The sequence below is a fragment of the Artemia sp. Qi Xiang Cuo genome, chromosome 9 (genome assembly GCF_049724085.1).
Source record: "Artemia sp. Qi Xiang Cuo chromosome 9, ASM4972408v1, whole genome shotgun sequence".
Taxonomy (NCBI): domain Eukaryota; kingdom Metazoa; phylum Arthropoda; class Branchiopoda; order Anostraca; family Artemiidae; genus Artemia; species Artemia sp. Qi Xiang Cuo.
The window spans coordinates 47,101,091-47,126,438 of record NC_142802.1 but is presented as its reverse complement, the minus strand read 5'-3'; the positions used below and the strand labels follow the sequence as shown (position 1 = coordinate 47,126,438).

Below are 25,348 nucleotides of genomic sequence, written 5' to 3'. Positions count from 1 at the left end.
ACTACCTGTTAGATTTTCACCTCTTCCACGGGATCAATCCCTTAATGTCTCCACCCTAACTTTTAAGCTGTAGTTCACCACACAATGACATTACATGACTTCCCCCTCCCCTGGGTGAAGTGATATTAGTGATACATTTAAACCATATTAAGAGATTTATTTGAAGGACTTTTAACGAAATGCAGCGTTTCATTGACTATTGTCACTCCCCCTCTAGTGAAAAATTCATTCAGCACCTCCCACTTTATCTTTAAGCTTTAGAGTATGTAAGTCAATGACAATGCATACCACCTTGGTAAATTATGGATGATATTAAACACCCCCATGACAACTCTACATCTCCCCCCCCCCCAAGACATCTTTCAGGCATTTCCTAATAAAAATTATGCTTTTAAATTCCTTGAAACAAGTTTTTGCAACACAGTCCTATCATGATGCCCCCAAAAAAACTCAATACTGCCTTGGCATCACACCCATCCATCACCATATGGCACCAGACCACCCCCGACCGGATGACCTAATATTAGTGGTATTGTTAAACCATATTAAGAGGTATTACTGAAATACTTTTAAGGAAATGCTCTTTTTTTCATTGAGATAAATTTATTGAAATTTCACATTACCCTAACAATAGATTTCACCTTCCACCTAGCATTCATTTTCAGAGGGCGCCTTGACAATAGATGCAATTTTTAGGCATTATTATGGCTTATAAAAGGATGAAATATAAGCAATAACTTGCGTAATTTAAGGAAATACGAGGGGGATGGACTCCAGGGAAGGGGAGGCGTCTGTGGAGGGAGGAGGCCCGTCACCAGCTCAGCTCTGCCTTTTTATCTAGTCATTTAGGTTTATTTAAATTTTTTTCGTTGCGCAAACCGGTAATTTTCAAATGTTTTTTTTAAATACTTTCTTATTTATTGTTAGCCCCCAGCAGGCCTCCGTCCAGTAGGGTGCCGGACCGTTCACTGGCAATCTCCGAGACGTGTCCAGTCCCCCGAACGGTTTGACTCAACCCTTAGGCAAGCCAGGACAGTTTTTTTCCACCAAAAATATCAAAACACGCAAAGGCGGTAAAATTCTATTTCGAGAAATTCTTGTTCCCATCCATCTAGTGCACTACGTGGGGTGGGGGAGGGGGGGGGGGTTAGTTAGTGCCTACTGATTTCGGGGACGAAATCTGGACTTCAGCTAGGCGATAAAAGAGGTTAAAAAACGGTATTGCTCGAGATACCTTAAAATGTAGTAATAATAGGGAAGTTATCGTAGAATTTCTAGGATATGACCACCTCTGGCATCACATTATCCCTGTTTCTAGTGCTCAGCTAGCAAGATTCACACCCCTGGCAACCCACCAAAGATTACAGGTGTTTTAATATTTTTTCTTTATTGGCATAATTCCTAGCGATTTTGGTGCATTGTTTTTCTGGAAGATTCCCAGGATTTCTCTGACCAAGTCTAATATGAATAACGCTAGTGTATCTCGCAAGCTAGACTAAAAGGACCCCATGGGGTTCCAGCACGGCACACACACGCGTGTTGCGTATTAATGACGATGTATATCCTAAACAAATATATATAATGGGAGAGCTTGGAAAATCATCTTGCGAGAAGGGTAGATAACTAAACCATAAAAAGTATACTTATGGCCCAGAGCGGAGTGGCGGTACGACACTGTTTTCACACTAGCACCAGCCCTCAACATGATACCAGCCCTCCCCCCTAGGACATTTTCAACCTATTTTGGCCCGAAAATAAACTAAAATATCCCATTAAACAATATATTATTGAAAACAAAGAAGCCCCCCTTTCTTTACTAGTGTTTGATACTTTAAGCATTTCACTTCATAATGTTACACTATTACTGCCCTGTGACATACCTCTGTCATCGCCACATATCCCACGAAATACTTTTCAGACATTTCTTGTTAAAAATTTTACTTCAACTCATTCAATCGGGTTTTCGCAAGTAATTCATGCCACAGTACTGCACTATAACTACTTTCTAGCACCCCACTCTCATCGCCCCATCTCCCCCAAACACTTTCCAGACATTTCTTGTTAAAAATTTTATATCAACTCATTCATTCGGGTCTTCGCAAGCAATTCACGCCACAGTACAATACTATAACTACTCTAAGACACCCTTCTCTCATCGCCCCATTTCTCCCAAAACACTTTTCACACATTTCTTGTTAAAAATTTTATTTCAACTCATTCATTCGGGTCTTCGCAAGAAATTCACGCCACAGTACTGCACTATAACTACTGTCTATTAGCCCTCTATCATCGTACCATCTCCCTCAAAACACTTTTCAGACATTTCTTGTTAAAAATTTTACTTCAAGTCATTCATACGGGTTTTCGCAAGCAAATCACACCACAGTACCGTACTATAACTACTCTCTGTTACCCCTCTGTCATCGCCCCATCCTCCCAAAAAATTTTTGGGCTTTCCTAATTCAAGTATTTCTCATTATCGGCATTCATTGCGTCAATAGCTTTATTAAGTGCAAATGTCTTCTAGGAATATTTTTTCATTTTTTCCAAATAAGATTCAGATGTTTTTCCTTCAAATTTACAACTGATACTGATCAAAAACTTATAATAGAGTATATATACTCGATGACCAACCATAGATTACAACTGGGAAAGCCGCAAAAAATCGTGAAATCGCCCGAACTTAGAGTGGAATGGGTGGGATCAGGAGGACAGAATTGGGAATCAAGTTTTTCAGTCCTTTCACTAGAAGGAGTAAAAAGTTAAATCACTGAAAAATCTGATAGATTTTTCAGTATCGGGCATCTTTGTCGGTACCCAGTGAGTGAAATACCGAACTTCATCTTCAGGGTCATGAACTGAATGAGGGTATTTATACATATACATATTGTATTTTTGATTCCATTTATAACTATAAACTTCCCAATATTCCTCATCTAACACTAGCAATGCTACCTCGAAAATAACACCATTCGAGGAATGCTTCAGTCCGATATATTCCGAGTCAATCACACCGATCATTACAATATTTACAGAAGAAAATTTATGCTTACACCGGGAACTTTCTTCTAATACTGAAGAAGATCGCTCAACTTTCCATCATTTTCTTTTATAGAACTACATGACCATTCTAATAGCAGTAAGTATTCCACCATTGTTGAGCTAGCGACCACAACACAAGTATATGCTACTATTACTACTACAACCTTATCAAGGTTCTCCAACATGCTGAATCCGAATGTGTAATTTACATGGAGATTCGGTGGGGCGAAAGAATATGAAGGTTTTTTAAGATATTCAGCCAAAGTGAAGTAGGTTTTTCTACGTTTAAATTAGGTTCATCTAACTTAGGTTAACATGAGTGATCATGTTAACCTAAGTTAGATGAACCTAACTTAAACGTAGAAAAACCTACTTCGATTTGGCTGAATATTTTAAGCAAACTCTCAGGCTCCTTCGCCCCACCGAATCTCCATATAAATTACACCATCGGATTCAGCATGTTGGAGAGCCTTAAGAAGGTTTTAGTAGTAGTAGTATGTACTTGTGTTGTGGTTGCTAGCTCAACAATGGTGGAATACTTGCTGCTATTGAAATGGTCACGTGGTTCTATAAAAGAAAAATATTAGAAACTTGAGCGATCTTCTTTAATGTAAGAAGAGAGTTCATGGTGTCAACATAGATTTTCTTCAGGAAATATTGTAATGATCGTTGTGATTGACTCGGAATATATCGGACTGAAATATTCCTCGATTGGTGTTATTTTCGAGGTGGCATTTATATTGTTAGATGAGGAATATTGTGAAGTTTGTAGTTTTAAATGGAATCTCAAATACAATATGGATAAGTATGATACAAAACGGTGGCGTGCAACATTGAATTTTATAAGCCGAAATGGCTTTTACGATAAAATCATAAGACCATCTAATGAAAATGGCTATGAAATTACAAAGGAGATTCGAGAAATATGTAGTTTTTTTGGTGTGAGAGCTGTTTACGTTAAAGAAAACGTGCCTACCGATAAGGTCCTAATGGAAAAAGTGATAAAAATATTCCTTTATTCAACTGGGAGGACTTCAATTGTGATAAATACCCTCATTCAGTTCATGACCCTGAAGATGAAGTTCGATATTTTTCTCAATGGGTACCCTCGAAGATGCCCGATATTGAAAATTCTATCAGATACTCAGTGATTTAACTTTTTGCTCCTTCTAGCAAAAGGACTGAAAAATTTGATTCCCAATTCTGTCCCCCTGATTCCACCAATTCCCCTCCAAGTTCCGTCAATTCCACGATTTTTTTGCGGCTGTCCCAGTTGTAATCTATGGCTGGTCATCGAGTATATATACTTTATTCTAAGTTTTCGATCAGTATCAGTTGTAAATTGAAAGGAAAAACATCTAAATCTTATTTGGAAAAAATGAAATGAAATATTCCGAGAAGAGATGTGCACATGATAAAGTTATTGTCGCATTGAATACGGATAATGAAAAATACCTGATTTAGGAAACAAGTGTTAGTGGCGATCTAATTGGAAATGTATGCGTGCGTTGTCATCACAGTTAGGAGTTAAATTCCTTTGGAAGATGGAAAAAGTTCATTATTACTGATGGTGGTTATGCAAGAGTGACATTTCCAGAGAGGATAGTGCTCAAAGAGAATGCTAATCTAAAACTTTTAGTTGAAGACGATGGGCAACTTCATGCTTGTAGTCCTGGTAACACATTACCTCTTGATAAATCTTATCGTCATATTTCAGGGTATTAGCATACAAAGGAATACAGGAAGAAGACCGACCTACTCTTCTATCAATATAATAAACCATATCATATCCAGATGTCAAAACGGCGATCTTTGCAAAAATAAAGTCGTAATAGACAATGAAACTTCGAGTAAAATAAAAAATGCACTAGCACGCGTTATCAGCATGGAATTTAAAAATGATTTGATGGAAAAAAAAATCTACGCAGACGTCAGTAGCACCATCATGGAATGGGTGAGGGTGAAGTATTCCAACAATGCCTGCTCACATAAATGCTTAGAGTATCAAACACTAGTAAAGAAAGGGGGGCTTCTCTGTTTTCAAAAATATAGTGTTTAATGGGATATTTTAGTTTATTTTCGGGGCGAAATAGGTTGAAAATGTCCTAGGGAGTGAGGGCTCGTATCATGTGGAGGGCTGGTGCTAGTGCGAAAACAGTGTCGTAGCGCCATTCCGTTCAGGGCCATAAGTATACTTTTTATGGTTTAGTTATCTACCCTTCTCGCAAGATGATCTTCCAAGCTCTCCCATTAGGTATCTTTGCTTAAGATATACATTGCCGTTAATACGCAGCACAAGTGTGTGTGTGCCGTGCTGGAGCCCCATGGGGTCTTTATATTTTAGCTTGCGAGATACAATAGTGTCATTCATATTAAACATTGTCAAGGAAATACTGGGAATCTTCCAGAAAAACAAAGCACCATAGTCGCTAGGAATCATGGCAAAAATGAAGAAATATTAGAACGCCTTGAGTCTTGGTCGGGTTACCAGGGGTGTCAATCTTGCTAGTTGAGCTCTAGAAACAGGGATGACTTGATGTCAGAGGTGGTCATATCCTAGAAATTCTATGATAATTTCCGTATTATTACTACATTTTAAGGTATCTCGAGCAATAACATTTTTTAACCTCTTTTATCACCTAGCTGTAGTCTGGATTCCGTCCCCGAAAGTAGTAGGCACTGACCGAACCCCCCCGTAGTGCGCTGGATGGGTGGGAACAAGAATTTCTCGAAAGAAGATTTTCCCGCATTTGCGCGCTTTGATATTTTTGCTGAAAAAATGTGCCGTGGGTTGCGTCAGGGCTAAGACAAACCACTCGGGGATTGGAAACGCCTTCATAGGTTGCCAGTGAGTGGGCTGGCACCCCACTGTATGGAGGCCCGCTGTGGGGTAACAATAAATAAAAAAACATTGAGAAAAAAACACTTGAAAATTACCGGTTTGCGCAACGAAAAAAAACCTAAATAACTAGATAAAAAAGCAGAGCTGAGCTGGTGACGGAAAAACGGGGCTTCTCCCTCCACAGACGCCTCCCCTCCCCTGGAGTCCTCTCCTCTCGTCTTTCCTTAAATTACGCATGTTATTGCTTATATTTTATGCCTTTATAAGCCAAAATAATGCCTAGAAATTGCATCAACTGTCAAGGCGCCCTCTGAAAATTAATTCTAGGTGGAGGGTTAAATATATTGTATAGGATAGTGTAAATATTAATAAATTTATCTCAATGAAAAAAGGGTATTTCCTTAAAAGTCTTTTAATAATGCCTCCTAATATGGTTTAAATATACCACTAATATAAGTTCATCCAGGGCGGGGGGTCTGGTGCCTTATGGTGATGGATGAGGGTGATGCCATGGTGGTGTGGAATGTTTTGTGGGGCATCATGATAGGACTGTGTTGCAAAAACTTGTTTCACGGGATTTAAAAGCATAATTTTTATTAGAAAATGCCTGAAAGATGTCTTGGGGGGGGGGGGGTAGATTTAGCGATGTCATGGGGGTGTTTAATATCATCCATAATTACCAAGGTGGTATGCTTTGTCATTAACTAGTATACTCTAAGGCTTAAAGATAAGGTGGGAGGTGTTAAATGAATTTTTCACTAGAGGGGGAGTGAAATCTAACAATGCTCAATGTAACGGTGCATTTCGTTAAAAGTCCTTTAAAGAAATCTCTTAATATGGTTTAAACGTAACACTAATATCAGGTCACCCAGGTGTTGGGGGGGGGGAGTCATTTAATGTCATTGTGGGGTGAACTACAGCTTAAAAATTAGGGTGGAGACATTAAGGAATTTTTCCCATGGAAGAGATGAAAATATAACAGGTACTAAAAGTAATGGATATTTTCCTTAAAAGCACTTAATATGACTTAAATCTGCATCTAATATCAATCTTATTCCTCCGGTACTGCATGCTAGAGGGGGAGAGGCGTATTGTCGCGATAGTGTGACCTATAATAACCCACGTAAAGAAACGATACATTTTCCTTTTATCGTTATTAATATTTTGAGAGCAAATGTCTCCTGAAGCGTATCAAATTGGGAGAGTAACGCATAATTCTAGCGAGTGCCAAAAAATGGGGGATCTTAGGTGTCATGCAATAGGTTATTTTTAGAATATAGTTCCAGATGCAAAATACCGGAACCGGTTTCATGGACGACTTGCTTGGGGCGCTGTATCATTGAAAGGGAATGACCTATCGAGTCCTGGCGGGGTCAAGAACTATAGAAAAAGAAAAAAAGAAAAAATATGAAAGGTTTTTCGAGCGAAAAATGAAACGCCGAAAAAGAAACTGTTTGAGGCTTTTGGGAGAAAAATGTCAAAATGGTATTATCTGGTAGTGATTGATGTGCTGTCCATGCGTAAGATGCGCTGGCCTTAGATTAAGTGCGTACCACCATTAAGTTAATGAAAAAAAAACGCTTTGGGGGTTTCGGGCGAAGAAAAAAGTTTGGGAGGACTTGGCAACTCTGTCTCCTTTAATAGAACCGGTAACCGCATTGCGTAGGTTTGACGGCTTGAGGGGTTGGTAGCTCCACTTGTCTGACCCTTTAAAGGCGAGGGTGTGTCAGGTGGTATAATATAAGTTTCAATCAGGGCTGTGTATCGTGACGTCAGAGGGCAGGCCGTAGAAATTCACCTGACCTAACCGAAAAGGACATGCTAAATCTTGTCAAGGACATTGAACTCTTGCCAAGGATGGGACTCTTGCCAGGGGTGGGAATCTTGCCAAGGCGGGAATCTTGCCGGGGTTGTCACAGAAACCTGTGAGGGGTTGTCGTGACGTCAGAGGGAATGTTGCAGAAAAATACACTGGGGTGTGTCACGTGGCGAAACATGCGCTTGAAATCTTCCCAGGGCTGTCACAGAAACCTGTGAGGGTGTGTCGTGACGTCAGAGGGCATGTTCCAGAAATACACAGGGGTGTGTCGCGTGACGAGACATGCACTTGAAATCTTGCCAGCCGTCACCTAGAAATAGCTTTGGCGTGACCTCAGAGGGCTGTCATAGAAATCCAATACTAGTTTTTCAATGCCTGCTGTGATGTCAGAGGGCTCTGGTATAAACAGCTGACCGCATTGTACAGGTGCGAGGGCCTAGTAACACCATTTATTTCAAATATATCCAAACAACAATATAAGCATTAAACATAACCATCAAACAACATAACCAACAAACAACATCAGCATAACATAACGAAGAAACAACACAATCATCAAATATCAAACAAAATAACCATCAACCAACATAACATAACAATCAAACATAACGATCAAACATCAAATCACAAAACCAACAAACATCAAACAACATAACCATCAAACAACATCAATATAAGATAACCAAGAAATAACATAACCATCAAACATCAAACAACATAACCATCAAACATCAACAAAACATAACCAAGAAACTACAAAGCACATAACCAACATTCATAACCATCAAATCACATAATCAACACTCATAACCAACAATCAACAAACATCAAACAACATCAAACAAATAACCATCAAACAACATCAACATAACATAACCAACAATCAGCAAACATCAAACAACATCAAACAAATAACCATCCAAAAACATTAACATAACACAACCAAGAAACATAACCAACATACATCAATCAACATAACCAACACTCATCAAACAACATAACCAACAAACATCAAACAAAATAACCAAAAAACATCAAACATAACCAACATAAGATAGCCTACATAACCAAGAATCATATGTTAATTTCCCTATGTTAATTTCCGTATGGGCACGTTTGAAAGCCTTATGGTCCCGCTACTAACATATGTAAACAATGGGCAAAGTTCATAAGCTGCAGCCCTTCCCTCGGGGACTGTGCGGGATCAAGTCACCCTCAAAGACATAGCTATTAAGTTTTTCGACTATGCTGAACAAAGTGGTTATCCCAAAATTTTGATCGGGTTACTTTGGGGAAAAATGAGCGTAAGAGGGGGCCTAGTTGCCCTCCAATTTTTTTTGTCACTTAAAAAAGGCACTAGAACTTTGAATTTCCACTTGAATGAGCCCTCTCGCGATATTCTAGGGCCACTGGTCCATACGATCATTTCTGAAAAAAAGCAAAAACAACAACAACAAACAAATAAACACGCATCCGTGATCTTTCTTCTGGCAGAAAATACAAAATTCCACATTTTGCAGATAGGAGCTTGAAACGTCTACAGAAGGGTTCTTTAATACGCTGAATCTGATGGTGTGATTTTCATCAAGATTCTATGACTTGTAGGGGTTGCTTCTTCTTTTTTCGAAAATCAGGCAAATTTTTATAGGCGTGTAACTTTTGATATGTAAGACTAAACTTGGTGAAACTTATATATTTGAAATCAGCATAAAAATCCCATTGTTTTGACGCATCTATTGGTATAAAAATTCCGTTTTTTAGAGTTTCGGTTACTAGTGAACCGGGTCGCTCGTTACTTACAGTTCGTTACCACGAACTGTTTGAAAGAGCGAGCCTCAGCCCATAATAACCAAAAGTTAAAAAACATGTTTTGAAAAAAAACTGCCTAGTTAAAAAAAAAAAAAATGCCAAACAACACCTATCCATGAATGGTAGGAATTATGTCGGTTCGTCTTGGCAAAAATAGTGAATTCCACAATGGAATTTCAAAATTTTTGCCAGTCATGGATGTGTGTGTTTTTTTTTTTTTTTTGCTTTTTGTTCAGGGATGATTGGGAAAGGGCGCATTCGAACGGTAATTAAAAGCTCTAGTGTCCTATTTAATTAAAAAAGCAGATTGGAGGGCAACTGGCCCCCCTCCCAGGCCCATTTATTTCCCAAAGTTATCTGATCAATATTTTTAGATAGCCATTTTGTTCAGTATTGTTGAAAGATCACATAAATGTGTTGTTAAGGGTAAAATGACCCCCCAAGGTCCGTGGGGAGAGGCTTGTAAGTTATGAAATTTACCTACTGTTTATGTATGGCCTAGTATTTGTTATTGGGAAGTATACGGACATTTTTCAGAGGGCGAGGGGATATTTTGTGCTTGGGGTGGATTTTTATTGGGAGAATCTTACTTGGAGAGGGAAATTTCTGGGGGGGGGTGAATTTTCCAGGGAAAATTTTACACTGGGGGGATTTGAAAGAATTCCTAAATTAAATGTTTGTTAATTGTCTTACATTATCTCTGGCAACTCAGTTTTGAATGTGGATATGTTCTGGGGGAGTTATTCGGGGGCTCTTTGATGCATGCATTGATTTTCGAAAAAAAAAAATCTAGGGAAGGGGGCATTTCCGAAGTTTTCGAGAAACCAATTAGAGACTATTCTTCTTAAAATGAAAGTAGGCCATGCTGAGGATAATTTTTCAGGCTGAAACGTCCGCAAGAAATTTTACGGGGAGGGGGATTTTCAGCGAAGATGGAACTTACTGGAGGGAACTTGACGGGGGGTGGGGGTTGTATCAGTTACGTTAGATGAAATTTTCATGGAGGAGTCTTCTGTGATGGGGGGGGAGGTTACTTCCTGGAGCCTGAGCCAGATTTAGCTACATTATTCGAAAACGAACAGAAATTAAATAAAAAACAAGTTTTTTTAACTGAAAGTAAGGAGCAACATTAAAAATCAAAACGAACAGAAATTATTCCGTATACGAAGTGTTGCTTCCTCCTCAATACCTTGCTTTTTACGCTGATACAATCTAGAGGGTGATTCCCCACCTCAAACAGGTACCCCTGGCTTATTAGCCTCGTAAAGACATTCTAGAACAAAAGTATCATTGAAACTTCAATAATGGTCGAATAGAACACATAATAAATTCAGCGGCTAGTAATTTTCTATTAAAGATGGAAAGACATTCTAAGACTAAAGTGATGAACTGCGTCTGCAAAATTTGCCACAATCTTTTATCTTCAGCTGAGAAAGGGAACCACTATTGTTCCGTCGAAGAATAGGGGAATATTATGAGTATGAAAAAACAGACAAAAGTTGACATACTGGAACAAGAACAATTTGGCATCCAAAAAAAGTAATTTCATTTTTGTTTCCTTGAAAATCTATTGACTAAAAGATAAAAGTGCTTTGGATGGAGGGAAGAAAAGGAAATGGAACTTCCAAAAAATAAACACTGGGGTCCCTAAACGTTAGTCTTTTCCTTTTTGTCCCTTTTTTATTTCTTTTTTGCTTCCAAACATCCGGAAATTTGTTTTTAGTTTTTTTTATACATGTATTTTTTCCCTGATCACTTCGGTCCTTTTTGTTACGCTACTACTTAACATCTGTTTCGCTTTCGACAAAGCAAATACTATAAAGAGAGTTAATTTTCATCAAAATAATTAATTTGGGGAAATGCAATGCATCTCAGTGTCAATCAAAGGTAGAAAAATCGTCATCATTAAGACCTTAAGTCAACCCCCAGCCCTCAGAAAAAAAAACCAGTAATAATGTGCGTAAAATAAATTAGTATTTAAATTTCTACCTTCACAATGTCAGATTCCCCTTCATAGAATTTAAAAATAGTTCTGAAAATTAATCTTTTCACAAGTTCCGGCTTAAAGACAAAAATAAGACACGGATAATCCAGTATGAAAATAGCCTATGAAGATCTAATTGAATTCTGCAATTCTGGTGCAATAAGTCTGGTGCAATTCTGGTGCCAGAATGCAATAATTACATTCTGGTCCTCTAGATGAATCCTTCCTCAACGTACAATGGTCCTCATTCCATCTATCCTCAGTCTCTCTCGGAAGGTTATAAATTCATTATAAAATCGAAATAATTATAATAAAAACGTTTAAAAAAAACTTCCTCTCGAAAGAGCCGAAAAAACAGGAAATTCTTTTTTTTTAGAATATCTGAACACAAGTGAAAACCAGAAGGGCAAAATGGATTGGGATTTGCATAAAATAGACATCAAATTGATTTCCAGTTTAGAAAATTGTGGTTAGTTGAGGAAAACGACTTTAAAAGATCAGGTAATGTAAAGCCCAATCCGTCTTGCATCCCCTGTTTTACTAATATTCATAAAATCTCAAATATTTTTTATTTGAATTCTTGTAGAAAAAAAATTAATTTTTTTAATGCATCATTCTCGAGTTATTAGTCTTCTCTAAGACTGAACTTTTTTTAGTCTTTTCTAAGACTCGAGCCTAAGACTCGATTATCTAAGATTCAAAATTAAGTTACCACGGCCACAAGCAAATGTATTTACTGCTGTAGTATCTAGTCTAGTATAGTTGTGTCTGTATTATACTTTCGGCGTGCCCATTCAAATTTTGCAAACAATTGCGTGATGCACCGTCTTTTATTTATTCCATTTGAAAACTAATACAAAAGGAGGGGACGTCATGCTCACAATTTACAAAAATTCGATTTTATTTTTGTTTTATTACTGGTGCACATTTTATATGGTGATAAGGACTGCCCTCTTGTGTTTGTACAGGGGCGTAGTCAGAATTCCATCGGAGAGACAGGAATAAGAATTGGGGTCAGCTCATTTTTGAGAGGGCGGCGGTGGTCTTCCATTAGTTAAATTTTTGAGTAACATCGCATATCAGAGTGGACGTGCGGCTAAGTGGCTAAGTGGACGTGCGCTGAGTTGAGAATTCTTTGTCCAAGGGGCACGGGTTCGATCCCTGGCGTGGCCAGTTATTTGGTTTGTGACGCGGGTCAGTGGTGTGACTCTGTAAGCTTAGCCAGAGTCAACCCAGCTCTAAATGGGTACCTGAAAAAATCTGGGGAAGATAAGAAGGAAGGGTGTGTGAGAGCACAGGATGGCTGGCCCCCAACCTCCCATTGTACTTCCTGGCTGAAGGGCCACGAAACGGAGATCAGCACCGCCGGTTTGGACCTTAATGGTCTAGTGTCGTCATACTTTACTTACTTTATCCTTAAGACAAAGCGATCCAAACTAGAGAGCAAAGTGTTTGATTATAATCATCTAGATAATCCCAGTATAACAAGTCCCGGACATCCATAGCTGAGAGTGACACAAAAATGGGCAAACAATAAAGGAGAGAAGAATTTCATAGATGTTACCCAGAGTAATGGCTTGAAGAGAACTTAGGAATAACCTATGCTGACAAGAAAACATACGTCCCTGGCTATGAACTTAATAGATCAAGTACACTGGGTACAGAAATATCCTCAAGAAGAAAGAAAACCAAATGAAGAATTCTATTGTATAGTCCAAAATGGGGAAAGAGAGATTCAGATACCCCCGGTTAAGCTTAACTAAAATTATAAGAAATGATATTATAGAATATTGGGGGGTTTTGTGAGGTTGTGTTTTTATCAGTTGGACAGGTTCCTACAATTTAGCAATTCCACAAGTATGAAGCACCACCAGCAACGACAAAAGCAAAAGTGACGTTAGCAGTAGCAGTACTATTACCTCTTCTTACAGCTGTAATAGAATACTTAATCAGTCCTGCTTAAAGTAAAATGGAATAACTTTTTATTTTTTTAATCGGTCCAGAGAGACAAAATAAACTACAGATGCGGTTTTTTCACGGCTTACCTTTCTTTTTCATTCCATTCTCTCCTCTGACAATAATTTCCTTTCCGTCTTCCCTCCGCCACTGAACCTGAGGTTTAGGATATCCTTTAGCCTTACAACTTAATTTTGCAGTCCCACCTTCAGGTATAAGCACTTCTCCACCAACATCAGCAATTATATCGGGAGGAACTACGACATTAAGGCGTCCAGTCTGCAAAAAATGGTAAGTCGTTGCATCAAAGTTATTGTTCCCTGCGAGATATACGTTTTTGTATATCTCAGAGTAACTCATTGTTATATCACTTAGTGATTACTTTCTCTAAGAGATATCTATCAAAAGCTATCATCAGAAAATCGTTTAACGGGTAAAACGATGTCTCAGGAGAAGTGGTTCCTTGAATACCATCTTTAAAATACTTTAAGAGGAGTTTCAACCGTTTCAAAGATGGTAATTACCAGAACCAACGGCAAACAAGCACTGTTGGGTGCCAAGGTTCCTGCTATATATGAACAAGAAAAATATTAAGGAAAAATTTATGCAAAGAAAAAGTCTTCAAAGGAGGAAAAGTGAAAGTAAGAAATATCTATTGTTTTTAACTGTTTCATCCCCTTTGAGCTGTACACTAAGAAAACTAAAATTTACTCAGGAGTTTAGAAGCGTTATATACAAGCCATGTAAGTTGTATTTTTAGCTTTACAGAGCTGCTGACATTTACTTCCATTAAATTTTGAAGTGGATTGATCAGCAAAGCCAAATCTCCTATCCGTCCAATAATATGATTCGAAAAAACTTAAAACTGAATATTTATCTCGAAAATAACGAGTTATTACTAAAAAATTAAAGTCCTAACAAGCCATTTCGAGATTGGAGATTCGGTATCGAACAGCTTTTCAAGTCTTTCCAAATTCCAAACTTTTCTTTTACATTTGGTGGCCCAAACCCAATTCATCTTAATTACTCGAACTTCAAAGAATAATTTTTTTTTTTTTTGTAGCTCATTATATTATAAGGAATCGATGCAGTTGGATCAGTCTGATATTCGGGGATTTTCGGCTATACTTTCTTCAGTTTAAGTTACTTTCTTCAAATATGTAAACAACCAATTAGAGAATCATTTATTTATTTCAGTTTATGTTCAAGTTTAATCATTTAAGTTTAAAATATTTCTTCAACAAACTAATAAAATTGCTTCAAAATTATCACCCTTCTTCTATAAGTTTCACTTAGCAAAGGATTTTCTTTGTTTTGAACAAAATGAATTAAAAAGGGAAAGTCATAACAAAAAACAATATGCTTTTAAATAGTACTTTACTATCAATTTGTGTTTATGTCCGTTTAAGATTTTATTTAAATATTTGTAGTAATTTCTTTTCGTTTTCAGTTTTAATTACTAAATGACTATGTTTCTCATAATTCTAGGTTGAAACATGGCTCTTTACATTTCTTCAATTTTTTAAAGTTTTTTTTTTTTAATAAATATCATAAAACGAACCAAAATTAGCTTATGTATTCCTTATGTAAAAATTTCAATATATTATAGAAGCTAATACCATAATCTCCATAAAATAAAAGTTAATCTTTAATCATACCTTTCTAATGACGCTAGAATTTTCAGTTTTAATCGGAATGTAAGGCTCAGGACATCAGGCTTGAAATGTCTTCAAGGGTTTATTTTTGGATTCATAGATTCAAAATACAGCAGCAAAAGTCAGATTCGTCTTTGATACTTTTTTAACTTATATGTTCTTATTAAATTTCGATGTGAAATAAGGAAAATGAAAAAAATGATGTCATGAGTCCTTGTTAGACATATAAGTTAAGGCTTCAGATAAAAGAGCCATATAAGCGCCATAAGGCTTCAATATGTCCTTATCATTTATTTGTTGCTTTTCCAACAGCCACTTCATATGTAAAGTTTGGTCACAGAAACTTCGGATGAGACTTATTCGATTTGAAACTGAAAGTTCTAGTGCTCTTTTCAAGAATCGACGGTAATCAGAGGGCAACCAGCCTCCCTTCCACACCCTTTTCTCCCCGAATGACATCTTATTAAAATTTTTGAGATAGATATGTTGTTGAAAATGGTCCAAATGTCGAATAAGTGTAACTCCCGGGTTAAACACAACGCCCCATAGTCCCCTGGGCAAGGGGCGCAAGTTATGCATTACCCACTGTTTACATATAAAGTTTTTTATTAGGAAAAGGGGGTATTTTGTTTCTGGCTCTCCAAAAAGGCTTATGGCATAAAGATGAAACTTTAAAGAAATCTTGACAGGGACGTCGAACAAAATCAAAACACAATATGTGGATATTCGTTGTCAAAAGGACATATCATCTATATCTAAAAATGGTTGATGGTATTAGGTTGAAACTTTCAGGTTAAGTTGAGGGAGATGAAAAAATGCGATTGGAGAGTAACAACCCTCCTTATCATTTTTAAATTCCACTGCCCTTTAAAACTGGTCAAGATATTGAAAAGGCCATTTTATTATAGATTGTCAAGAGGTCTGGTAACTATATCTCTGGAAATGCCATGTACCCCACAGCCCTTGGGCAAGGATAATAAATTATGCTATTGCCCATTGTTTACATGCAGAATTATCATTGGGAAAAGGGGCGGGGGGGATATGCTTAGTTCTGTCTGTGTCTGAAAAGGCTATGGGTATTAAGATGAAACTTGAGGAATATTGACGGACATGTTGAGCTACATCAAAAGAAACTATATTTACTAAAAAAGGCGTATCTGCCATGGGTGTCCTCAGGGGGGTAGGGAGAAGGCCATGGCCCCCCTGGAATTTAAACCAGAGTAGGAAGAAAACAGAAGTGTAACAACTAATCAAAGAAAAAGAACTTCTTATTTTTGTTTTGTCTTTAATAACTACTATGAAACTTGTTTAGAATCAATTCAGAATTTAATTCAATTCTTAGATCTTAGATTGACTCAATATAGGTCATTATTTATCAAACAGTTCGTGGTAACGAACTGTAAGTAAGGAGCGACCCGGCTCAATGGTAACCGAAACTCTAAAAAACGGAATTTCGATACCAATATATACATAAATAGAATCAAATTTTCATTCTAATTTTAAATGTATAGGTTTCATCAAGTTTAGTCTTATCCATCAAAAGTTACGTGCCTGAGAAAATTTGGCTGATTTTCGAAAAAAGGATGAAAGACCCCCTAAAAATTATAGAACCTTAATGAAAATTACACCATCATATTCAGCGTATCAGAGAACCCTACTGTAGAGGTTTCAAGCTCCTATTTACAAAAATGTGGAATTTTCCATTTTTTGCTAGAAGAAAGATCACGGATGCGTGTTTATTTGTTTGTTTTTTTTCCCAGGGGTAATCGTATTGACCCAGTGGTCCTAGAATATTGTAGGAGGGCTCATTGGAATTGAAATTAAAAGTTCTAGTGCCCTTTTTAAGCGACAAAAAAATGGAGGGCAACTAGGCCCCCTCCCACACTCATTTTTTCTCAGTCACCCAATTGAAATTTTAAGATAACCATTTTGTTCAGCATAGTCGAAAATCTAATAAATATGTCTTTTAGGATGACTCAATCCCCCACAGTTCCCAGGGGAAGGGCTGCAAGTTAAGAACTTTGCCCATTCCTTACATATGGTATTGGTTATTGGGAAGTATACAGACATTTTCAGGAAGGATTTTTTTCTGGTGAGAGGGGGGACTGGAGGCGGGGGTGACTCGGGAGAATCTTTCCGTGGAGGATTTTTCTTTGGGGCAAGGGACATTTCTATGAAGGGTGCGCCGGATTTCCAAGCATTATTTAAAAAAGATCAGAAATTAAATTTAAAAAAAAACTAGTTTTTTCAACTGAAAGTAAGAAGCAACATTAGAACTTAAAACGAACAGAAATTATTACGTATATGAGGGGGTACTCCCCCAAGTCAATACCTTGCTCTTTACGCTACAGTTTTTTTTAGTGCTTTCAAAAGAGCTATCTATTCTAATTAAACGGCCTTTGTGATTCAGGCGTTTGTTAATTAAATTTTTTTTAACTTTTAATGTAAAAAGCGTGGTATTGACTAAGGGGAGAACCCCCTCATATAGGTAATAACGTATACGTAATAAAAAAAAACAATAAAAAAAACAAGCGATACGGGTCAATAGTAATCGAAACTTTTAAAAACGGAATTTTGATATCAATAAACGTATCAAAAGAATGGGCTTATAATAATGATTCTAAATATATAAATTTTATTACCCTTAGCGTTATTCATCAAAGGTTACGAGTCGGAGAAAAATTTACCTAAATTTTTAAAGAGGGGAGAAGCATCCCTACAAGTGAAAGAATTTTAATAAAAATAACATCATCAGATTGACTGGATCAAAAAACTTCTTTACATAGATTTCAAACTCATATCTGCAAAAATCTGCAACTTTGTATTTTTTGCCAGAAGCAAAATATACGAATATAGAAGTTCGTTACGTAAGTTCATTTGTAAATTACGTCAGAACCAAATTTAGAGACAGCCATTTAGCAAAAGAAAAGTACAATTTTTATGCAAGTTTTGTTTACTTATTCAATGACGGTGAGCCAAAATAAAAGCTGCATTAACTAAAAAATGATCAGAAATTAAATAAAAAAACAAGGTTTTTAAACTGAAAGTAAGGAGCGACATTAAAACTTAAAACGACAGAAATTATTCCGTATATGAAAGGGGCTGTCCCCTCCTCAACGCCTCGCTCTTTACGCAAAAGTTTGACTCTGTCTCACAACTTTATTTTTTAAAACAATAAAAAACTTTAGCGTAAAGAGCGAGGCGTTGAGGTAGATAATTTCTGAGACCACACTGCCTTTCCATGACGATAAAATAAAAGTCCAAAATAGGGATAAAATCCTTTTTAATAGACAGTGTATAATAAATTTCACAAAAAATACCAGATATTTCGGTCACATATACAGTGACCGTCAATCAGTAGTTTTACTACTGATGACGGTCACTGTATATGTGACCGAAATATCTGGCGTTGAGGAGGGGACAGCCCCTTTCATATACGGAATAATTTCTGTTCGTTTTAAGTTTTAATGTCGCTCCTTACTTTCAGTTTAAAAAACTTGTTTTTTTTTATTTAATCTATCTAAATGAGACCGAAACCGGAACTCTATTTAGGATGTACAGTAAGTATTCTCAAAATTATTCTTAAGCCTTAGGAACACTGCAACAAGTATGATAAAACTCCTCGCATTTTGGATTTAATAAACAAAAGGAGTTTTATATATATACAGCACCATGTCTTACTAGGAGTTTCCTAGTTCCTAGTTTTTGCTCATATTTTGTAGAGCTAAAAACGTAAGTCTAATTTTTTTTCATTCTTTTCCTTAATTTTAAAAATATAATCCTAGTTAAGGGGTAAGATTCTAATTTTGCTAAGTCTTTAAGGATCATCCTGTGTCTATTTCATTGGTTGTATCCTATTAGGTCTTACCCTATTAGGAATTTTGCTTGCTTTTCTTTCATAATAGTGAAACTTAACTTTTAGCTTAAACCTGAACAGGAATTTAGTCAAGATACCAGAATTTGTGAATTAAAAATATTGATCTTTTAATAAATCAACAAATAGTTAATAAATTATCAACAAATAATTCTCAATAAATTACAAATAAATGGCTTAAATTGAATAGTAAAATTAATAGTAATTAATAAAAATATTATTAAAATAGTAAACATTCTTTTTTTATAGGAAAACTCTTGGTTTTTCTATACCGGTATAGAATCACACTTTTGTACCACTGTTTAAAATATGATCAGTCTAAAGGTATCATAATCAGTCTGGTAGCCGGCATTTACCCCCCCCCTCCCGGCGATTACCTCCTTGGAAAATACCCCCCCCCCCGGGAAATACCCCCGAAAATACCCCCGTGGAAAATATCCCCCGCGGAAACACCCCCCCCTGGGAAAAAGGCTTTCCAAATATGAGAATTTTATTTGAGTTTAATTTTTTTAATTTCCGTTGGGGCAAGGACTTTTGGTACTTGTGTATTATGCGCCACTCACTGAAGTTTACGCTGTGTAAAATTCGAAAACCCACCGGTTTTTTCGTTAGTTTCTTCGTTACTTTAGAAATAAATTTGGGCTATAAATTTGTTCATTAGGGGGAAGGAGGGGTACAGTATTGCGGGGCTGCATGCAAAGTGTGTTTGGTACAATTATTCTGCATATTAGATAGATAGATAGATAGAGAAGTGTATTTTAAAGCCAAATATACGGCCACGAACACTGTAAAATAACATAAATGAAAGGCACAAATAACATAAACTTTCATTAGCGATCATCATAAAATACTTAAATGAAACACTACATTAACCTAATAATAGTAATACTTGGAAAAACGGTCATTGAAAAAAAAGAACATTTAACACATGGAAAAACACTTAAATGAAACATTGCATTTACTTTATACCTCTTTTTTCTATTAATAAAATTTCCAGAGGCTATCCCTCGCTATTCTTTTGTAATATTTTAGTGCCCATATAGTTAGAAAGAATTGTTTTCTGACTTCAAACTATCCAAATACTTTACCCCCCCCCCCCTCTTATGTGCAAATTTATAGCCCAAATTATATTTCTATACTTTACCCCCCCCCCTAATATGCAAATCTATAGCCCAAATTTATTTCTAAGGTAACGAATTTATTTCTCCTTCAATCTCCGCTAGTCTGGTATCTGGACCCTCCCCCCCGGAAAATTTTTTTGGGCGCCCTTGGTATCTGCATAGTCTTAAGAATGGCTGAGGAACTTAAGTTGAAACTTTCAGGGCATGTTAACACTGATTTATCATTCTAGTTATATATTTTGCATTAGAATTAAGTTGGACCAAGGACTTGCGTATGTCAGTTTCAAGCTGACTGAAAAAGGTGTGTTCCTTTTTTAGGCTACATTTTTGGAAGCCCTCCTATTTTGCACATTTGAATTCTCTGGACCAAGGGACTTGAAGCCGTTGAAGAGAAAAATACATTTTTTTTTTACCATAGACCAGGCAAATTTTTGGGAGAATAAGATTTTTTTTTCTATTTACTTTCTGCCTTGGGACCTACTCAGCCCAAGAACTTAACTATCAAAAGTTTCGACCCAACAGGAAAACATCTTTGGCTCTTTTTGGCCGCATTCCAGTGGCCCCTGCTCCGATTTCTTTTTTTTTCTTCTCTAAGTTCTTCGTTCCACATAAGTTCCACAGTACTTATGGCTGTAGATTTTAAACTTATCAAGGATAACAAGTTGTTAGGCCCATTTCTAGACTCCCAAACACTAGGTCTATTCCCGGGGGTCACTGTCTTAGTCCGTCCTATTAATCAAGTCCTATAATCCTTGCCCCAAGGATGTTGGGCTGCTGTGAAACTTTTGGTCAATTCGTAACTTACTCGAAGATATTAAAACATTCGAGAAACCAACCAAAACAATAATCAGTGAAGCGAGATAATTTTACAGTCACCATTGAGATGGCATTTTTTCACGCCATTAGGATTGTCACAGTTTCTGACAGGAAGCTAAATCACCCAATGATAATTTGTTTTTAAAAGAATTGCCACATTGGGCCTACTTTTCAATCACCCCTCTGCACTTGTCAGAAAACCACACTTAATTAATTGAGGGCATAGCGTTTTCACAGCTGACATAGAAACATGTACGCTTTCATCGGCGCAATCATTAGTTCCGTTTTGCACATTTACGACTCTGTTGACGATTGATTCATAGTTGCATAGATTTACAGAAATCAATCTCGTGTGTGCAAAGCCAGATGCATACAAATTTCATATCTGTTTCTGCATATACAGTATATATGGTTAATATATATATACTACTACTACTACTGCTACTGAAAACACGCCGCAGCACCAAGCCGCCTGAGGCCAATACAGCTAGCACACTCCTCCTCCATCCTAATCTATTCAAAGCCTCCCTCTTTAGACATTCCCAGGAAGTTCCCATTTCTATTAAATTTTACTTTAAGACATCCTCCCACCCTAACCGTGGACAACCTGCTTTCCGTTTAGTCATAGACGGTTGGACGAAAAGGACGATCTTCGGCAATTTGTCATCGTTCATCCACAGAATGTGCCCTACCCATCTCAGCCTTTCTCTCATTAGAACCCTAGAAAGCGGGATTGAACCACACTTTTCGTAGAGCCTACTGTTTGAAGTACGGTCAGTCAGTCGGGTACCCAAAACAATCCGTAGGTAATTTCTCTGGAAAGCCTCTAGCAAATTTTCGTCCGTTTTCCGGAGCGCCCATGCTTCAGGATTTTATTTGACGACTGTCATCACTGTAGCTTCCAATATTTTAATCTTGGTTCGCAGACACATTTTGACTATTTTTAGTGGCCGTAGGAGGCCGCAAGGTGTATCCTATGTCCTTCAGCGATGCCATGAGGACACATACGATGCCGTGTGGTGTCCTATCTCAATGATTAAAAAAAAAGTTTTTTAGGGTAAAATATAAGCAAAAAAGGTATGAATTGATGAAAGTTGAATAGGGCGCGTGCTCCCAAACCTCAGAAGGGGCATGGGCCCAAGTCGGAGCCATATCTTGCCTTTCTGCTCAGACAGAAAAATATACTAAAATTCTGAGAAGATACGCTAACGTATAAAAATCGTAAGCTGAAGTTAGGTATAAAATACTAACTAAAAATTAAAAAATCGAAGAAGAAGGTCGACCAAAAACCCCATAAAGGCCCTAGAAGGTTGATGGACATCCTATGTCCTTATGCGATGTCGTGAGGCTTCTCCTATGTCCCTATACTATATCTTGAGGGGCCCCCTATCTCCATGACTAAAATAATGTATGCTAAGGTAAAATATAAGCACAAAGGCCTATATTAGAGAAAGTTGAATAGGGCACGTGCTCCCAAAACCAAGAAGGGCCAGCGCCTCTTAAGATGGAGCTAAATAATCTTACCCGATCGGTTCAAAAAATAATAAAAATACTCTAAGATGAACAAAATATAATAAACATAACATAATAACAAAACAAAATTCTTCTATGTGAAAGGCAATGTAACAACTTTTCCTCGAGATTGAATTGCACGTGTTTAAACTAGACGAATCGGCAAGATGCAGGTAATATGATACAGCTGAAACTTAAAAATGGCTCTTAGGGTTGATTGATTAGGACATTCTCTCTTAGAAAGAAAACTGTAAGGGTTCATAGATATTAAAGAGAAAAAATGCTAGCAGTCGACCAATCGACTGTTAGCTAAGAAAACTTTGACCTCACTTATACTACTTCTAATCAAGCAGCTTCTTAGATACCCGACATCTATTAAGACCTTATATTACTTATATTATTTATAATATAAGAGTAAATTCAGGGCTCCTTATTAAAAGTGTCGTTGTAAAAATTTCAAAGGGGGTTCATTTGATTGGAAATTGAACGTCCTAGTGCCTTTTTTAGGGTTGGAAATTCATTCGAGTACGACCAGACCCCCTCCCAAGCCCTTTTTCATTACCTGCCACCACCTGCCCCCAAAAATTTCCCATGATATCGGATGAAATTTTGCCATACAAATTTAGTTAAAAATTGTCTAAAAGTCCAATACACATGGCTCCGGGAATGTTATGACACTTCAGATTCTTGAACAAGGGCCGTAAGTTATAAAATTTACCAATAGTTTATAGATAGTTTTTGAATATGGAAAAAAGGAAGGCATGTCTGATTTTGGGTGTCCAATTGTTTCTAAACTTTAAGACATTACTCCCTGTGGCTAAGAGAAAGGTGTTGTTGAAAGGGGAGGGCGTTGGGGGTCCACAAATGGGTCAAAATACATTTTGCTCCTGATCATTTCATAATTACAACCACTTGTCCTTGGACCAAGAGGAACCTAATGTGCAAAACATGTTTGATTTTTGTTTTGGCCAAAAAAAGGGCAGAAAACTTTTTCGGCTCTTTTTTCTATCGTTAAGTATTTCGGGCCAAGGGAATAGAATGCAAAGCAGAATATAGAAAACGAATATGAGGTCCCTCCGAAAACGATGCTGACAATGGGCCGCAAAAGGGCACACAAACTTTTTTCTGAACGGACTGAAACTTAAAACTAAATCCTTGGGCCAAGGGGACCCTAATGTTGAAAAAAATAAGTTTTGGTTTTTCGGCCACCAAACATTGGTGCCCCAGAAGGACTGTTTTTTCCCGAACGGCTTGAAATTTACGCCTTCCAGTTCTTCGGCTATTGGGGTTCCCAATGCACAAGAAAAACTGAAAATAAAATTTGATTCACCTGAAAATAGGGCCAGGAAAAGACCCAGAATCTTTTTTAGTTGGGAACCCAAATATTAGGACCAAATATGGGGCCCAAGGATTTCTGCCTTAGCTAAGGGTAATAGAAATTTGATTTGAGGAAGGAGACGCACTTAGGGGCTCTGAAATGTGCCACAAAAATATTTTTCCCCAAATAGTTTAAAACGGAAAACTGTGAATCCCTTGACCATGGAAAGGGAAAACTTTTTTTCTGATTAGTTCAAAACTTATGTCCTCAAGTCCTGGTTTCAAGAGTCGAGACAATCCAAATGCATAAAAATATATTCAATCCCCCCCCCCCAAAAAAAGTTGTTTTTTAAGGCTTGAAAGTCACACCCGTGAGGTTTTTGTATAAAGGAAATTTCTTGCGCATAGAAAATAAATGGTTAGAAGCATGGATCTCGCGCTAGAATTTCTTTTTCTTGTTTTTTGTGGGGGATTGAAAATTATTTTCAGATATCCTTGGGTCTAAAATGTTCCAATTTGTGACAAAAAGAGAAAAATATTGATTCGCCTGAAAATGGGCCTCCAAAATTTTAAATGAACTTGTCTTCTGAATGGCTTGAAGCTTAAAATCGTAAATCACTATTCAAGTGAACCCTAATATTTAAGAAATTTTAGCTTAGGAAAGCAGACACCCTCAAAGTTGCAACCCAAAAACGGTAAACAAATTGGTTTGTCGATTGGCTTGAAACTGTCATGGATCATTTCCTTACCTAAGGAGACCGTATTTTTTTTTAGGGGTGGGGGGTGGGGGGAGGGAAACTTGTCGGGATGTTCCGAAACCGGCCAAAAAGCCTTACTGTCTGTAATTAGCTTGAAAGTTACTGCCTCAAGTCCTCGGCCAAGGGGCCTAATATGAAAAAAAAGTTGGTCTTGGAGTTTTGTCCGAAATAACAAATATACTGTTTACTGATCAGCTCTAAACAGATGTCCTGTTTTGATTAGGCTTTTTCCGTGGGTATCTGAAGCAAAAAATCAAATTTGATATTTGTGTTTTACATAATAAAAATTTATTAACAGAATGGATATTTTCAGAATCAGAGGAAAAAAGGATTTTGTAAATATGTAAAATAAACTTGAAAAACTGGACAAAATGGATAATTGGTCTTTCTAAAATGATGATCTTGTAGGTAAGTCGATTAACTAATATTTAGTTCACACACATTCCTTTCTTTCAAACTCGGCCCTTCCTAGCTGTTCATGGAGGTTTCCATATACAAAATTTTCTAATTTTTAAGATGTATATACCGGCGTAAGTTTCTCCTTAAGCAACTTAGAAAATTAGATTCCAATTTTACTACCCTTGGCACTTTAAGTCACGGATGAGTCAGCTTGATAATTCTGGTACCCAAGAGGCTCCAAGTTTCATTTTTGCATCAGGGATACAGTTTGCAATTCAGGAGGGTAATTTTTCAGTTTCGTCTAGATTTTAAAATTGACCCTGAGAAGAGGGGTGGTCTGTGGTTCCATTTGGAAACTTTTGTCTTTACTTCTTCTCAGGGCTACATCTACCAAAGATACTTTTCAGCTCAAATCATTTTATTTTTTTATTCTGATGACTTTCT

The 25,348-nt window shown here is 37.1% G+C and overlaps 1 protein-coding gene across 2 annotated transcripts in view; it reads right to left on the bottom strand.

Annotated features, from left to right (window-relative positions):
* Positions 1 to 25,348, bottom strand: part of LOC148948728 (lachesin-like) — a 165,436-nt gene that overhangs the window by 86,935 nt on the left and 53,153 nt on the right. For both annotated transcript variants that reach the window (XM_089094070.1, XM_089094071.1), the window contains exon 5: positions 13,542 to 13,731. In XM_089094070.1, coding sequence (XP_088950196.1) covers positions 13,542 to 13,731 — 190 coding nt within the window. The remainder of the gene's footprint in view (positions 1 to 13,541; positions 13,732 to 25,348) is intronic.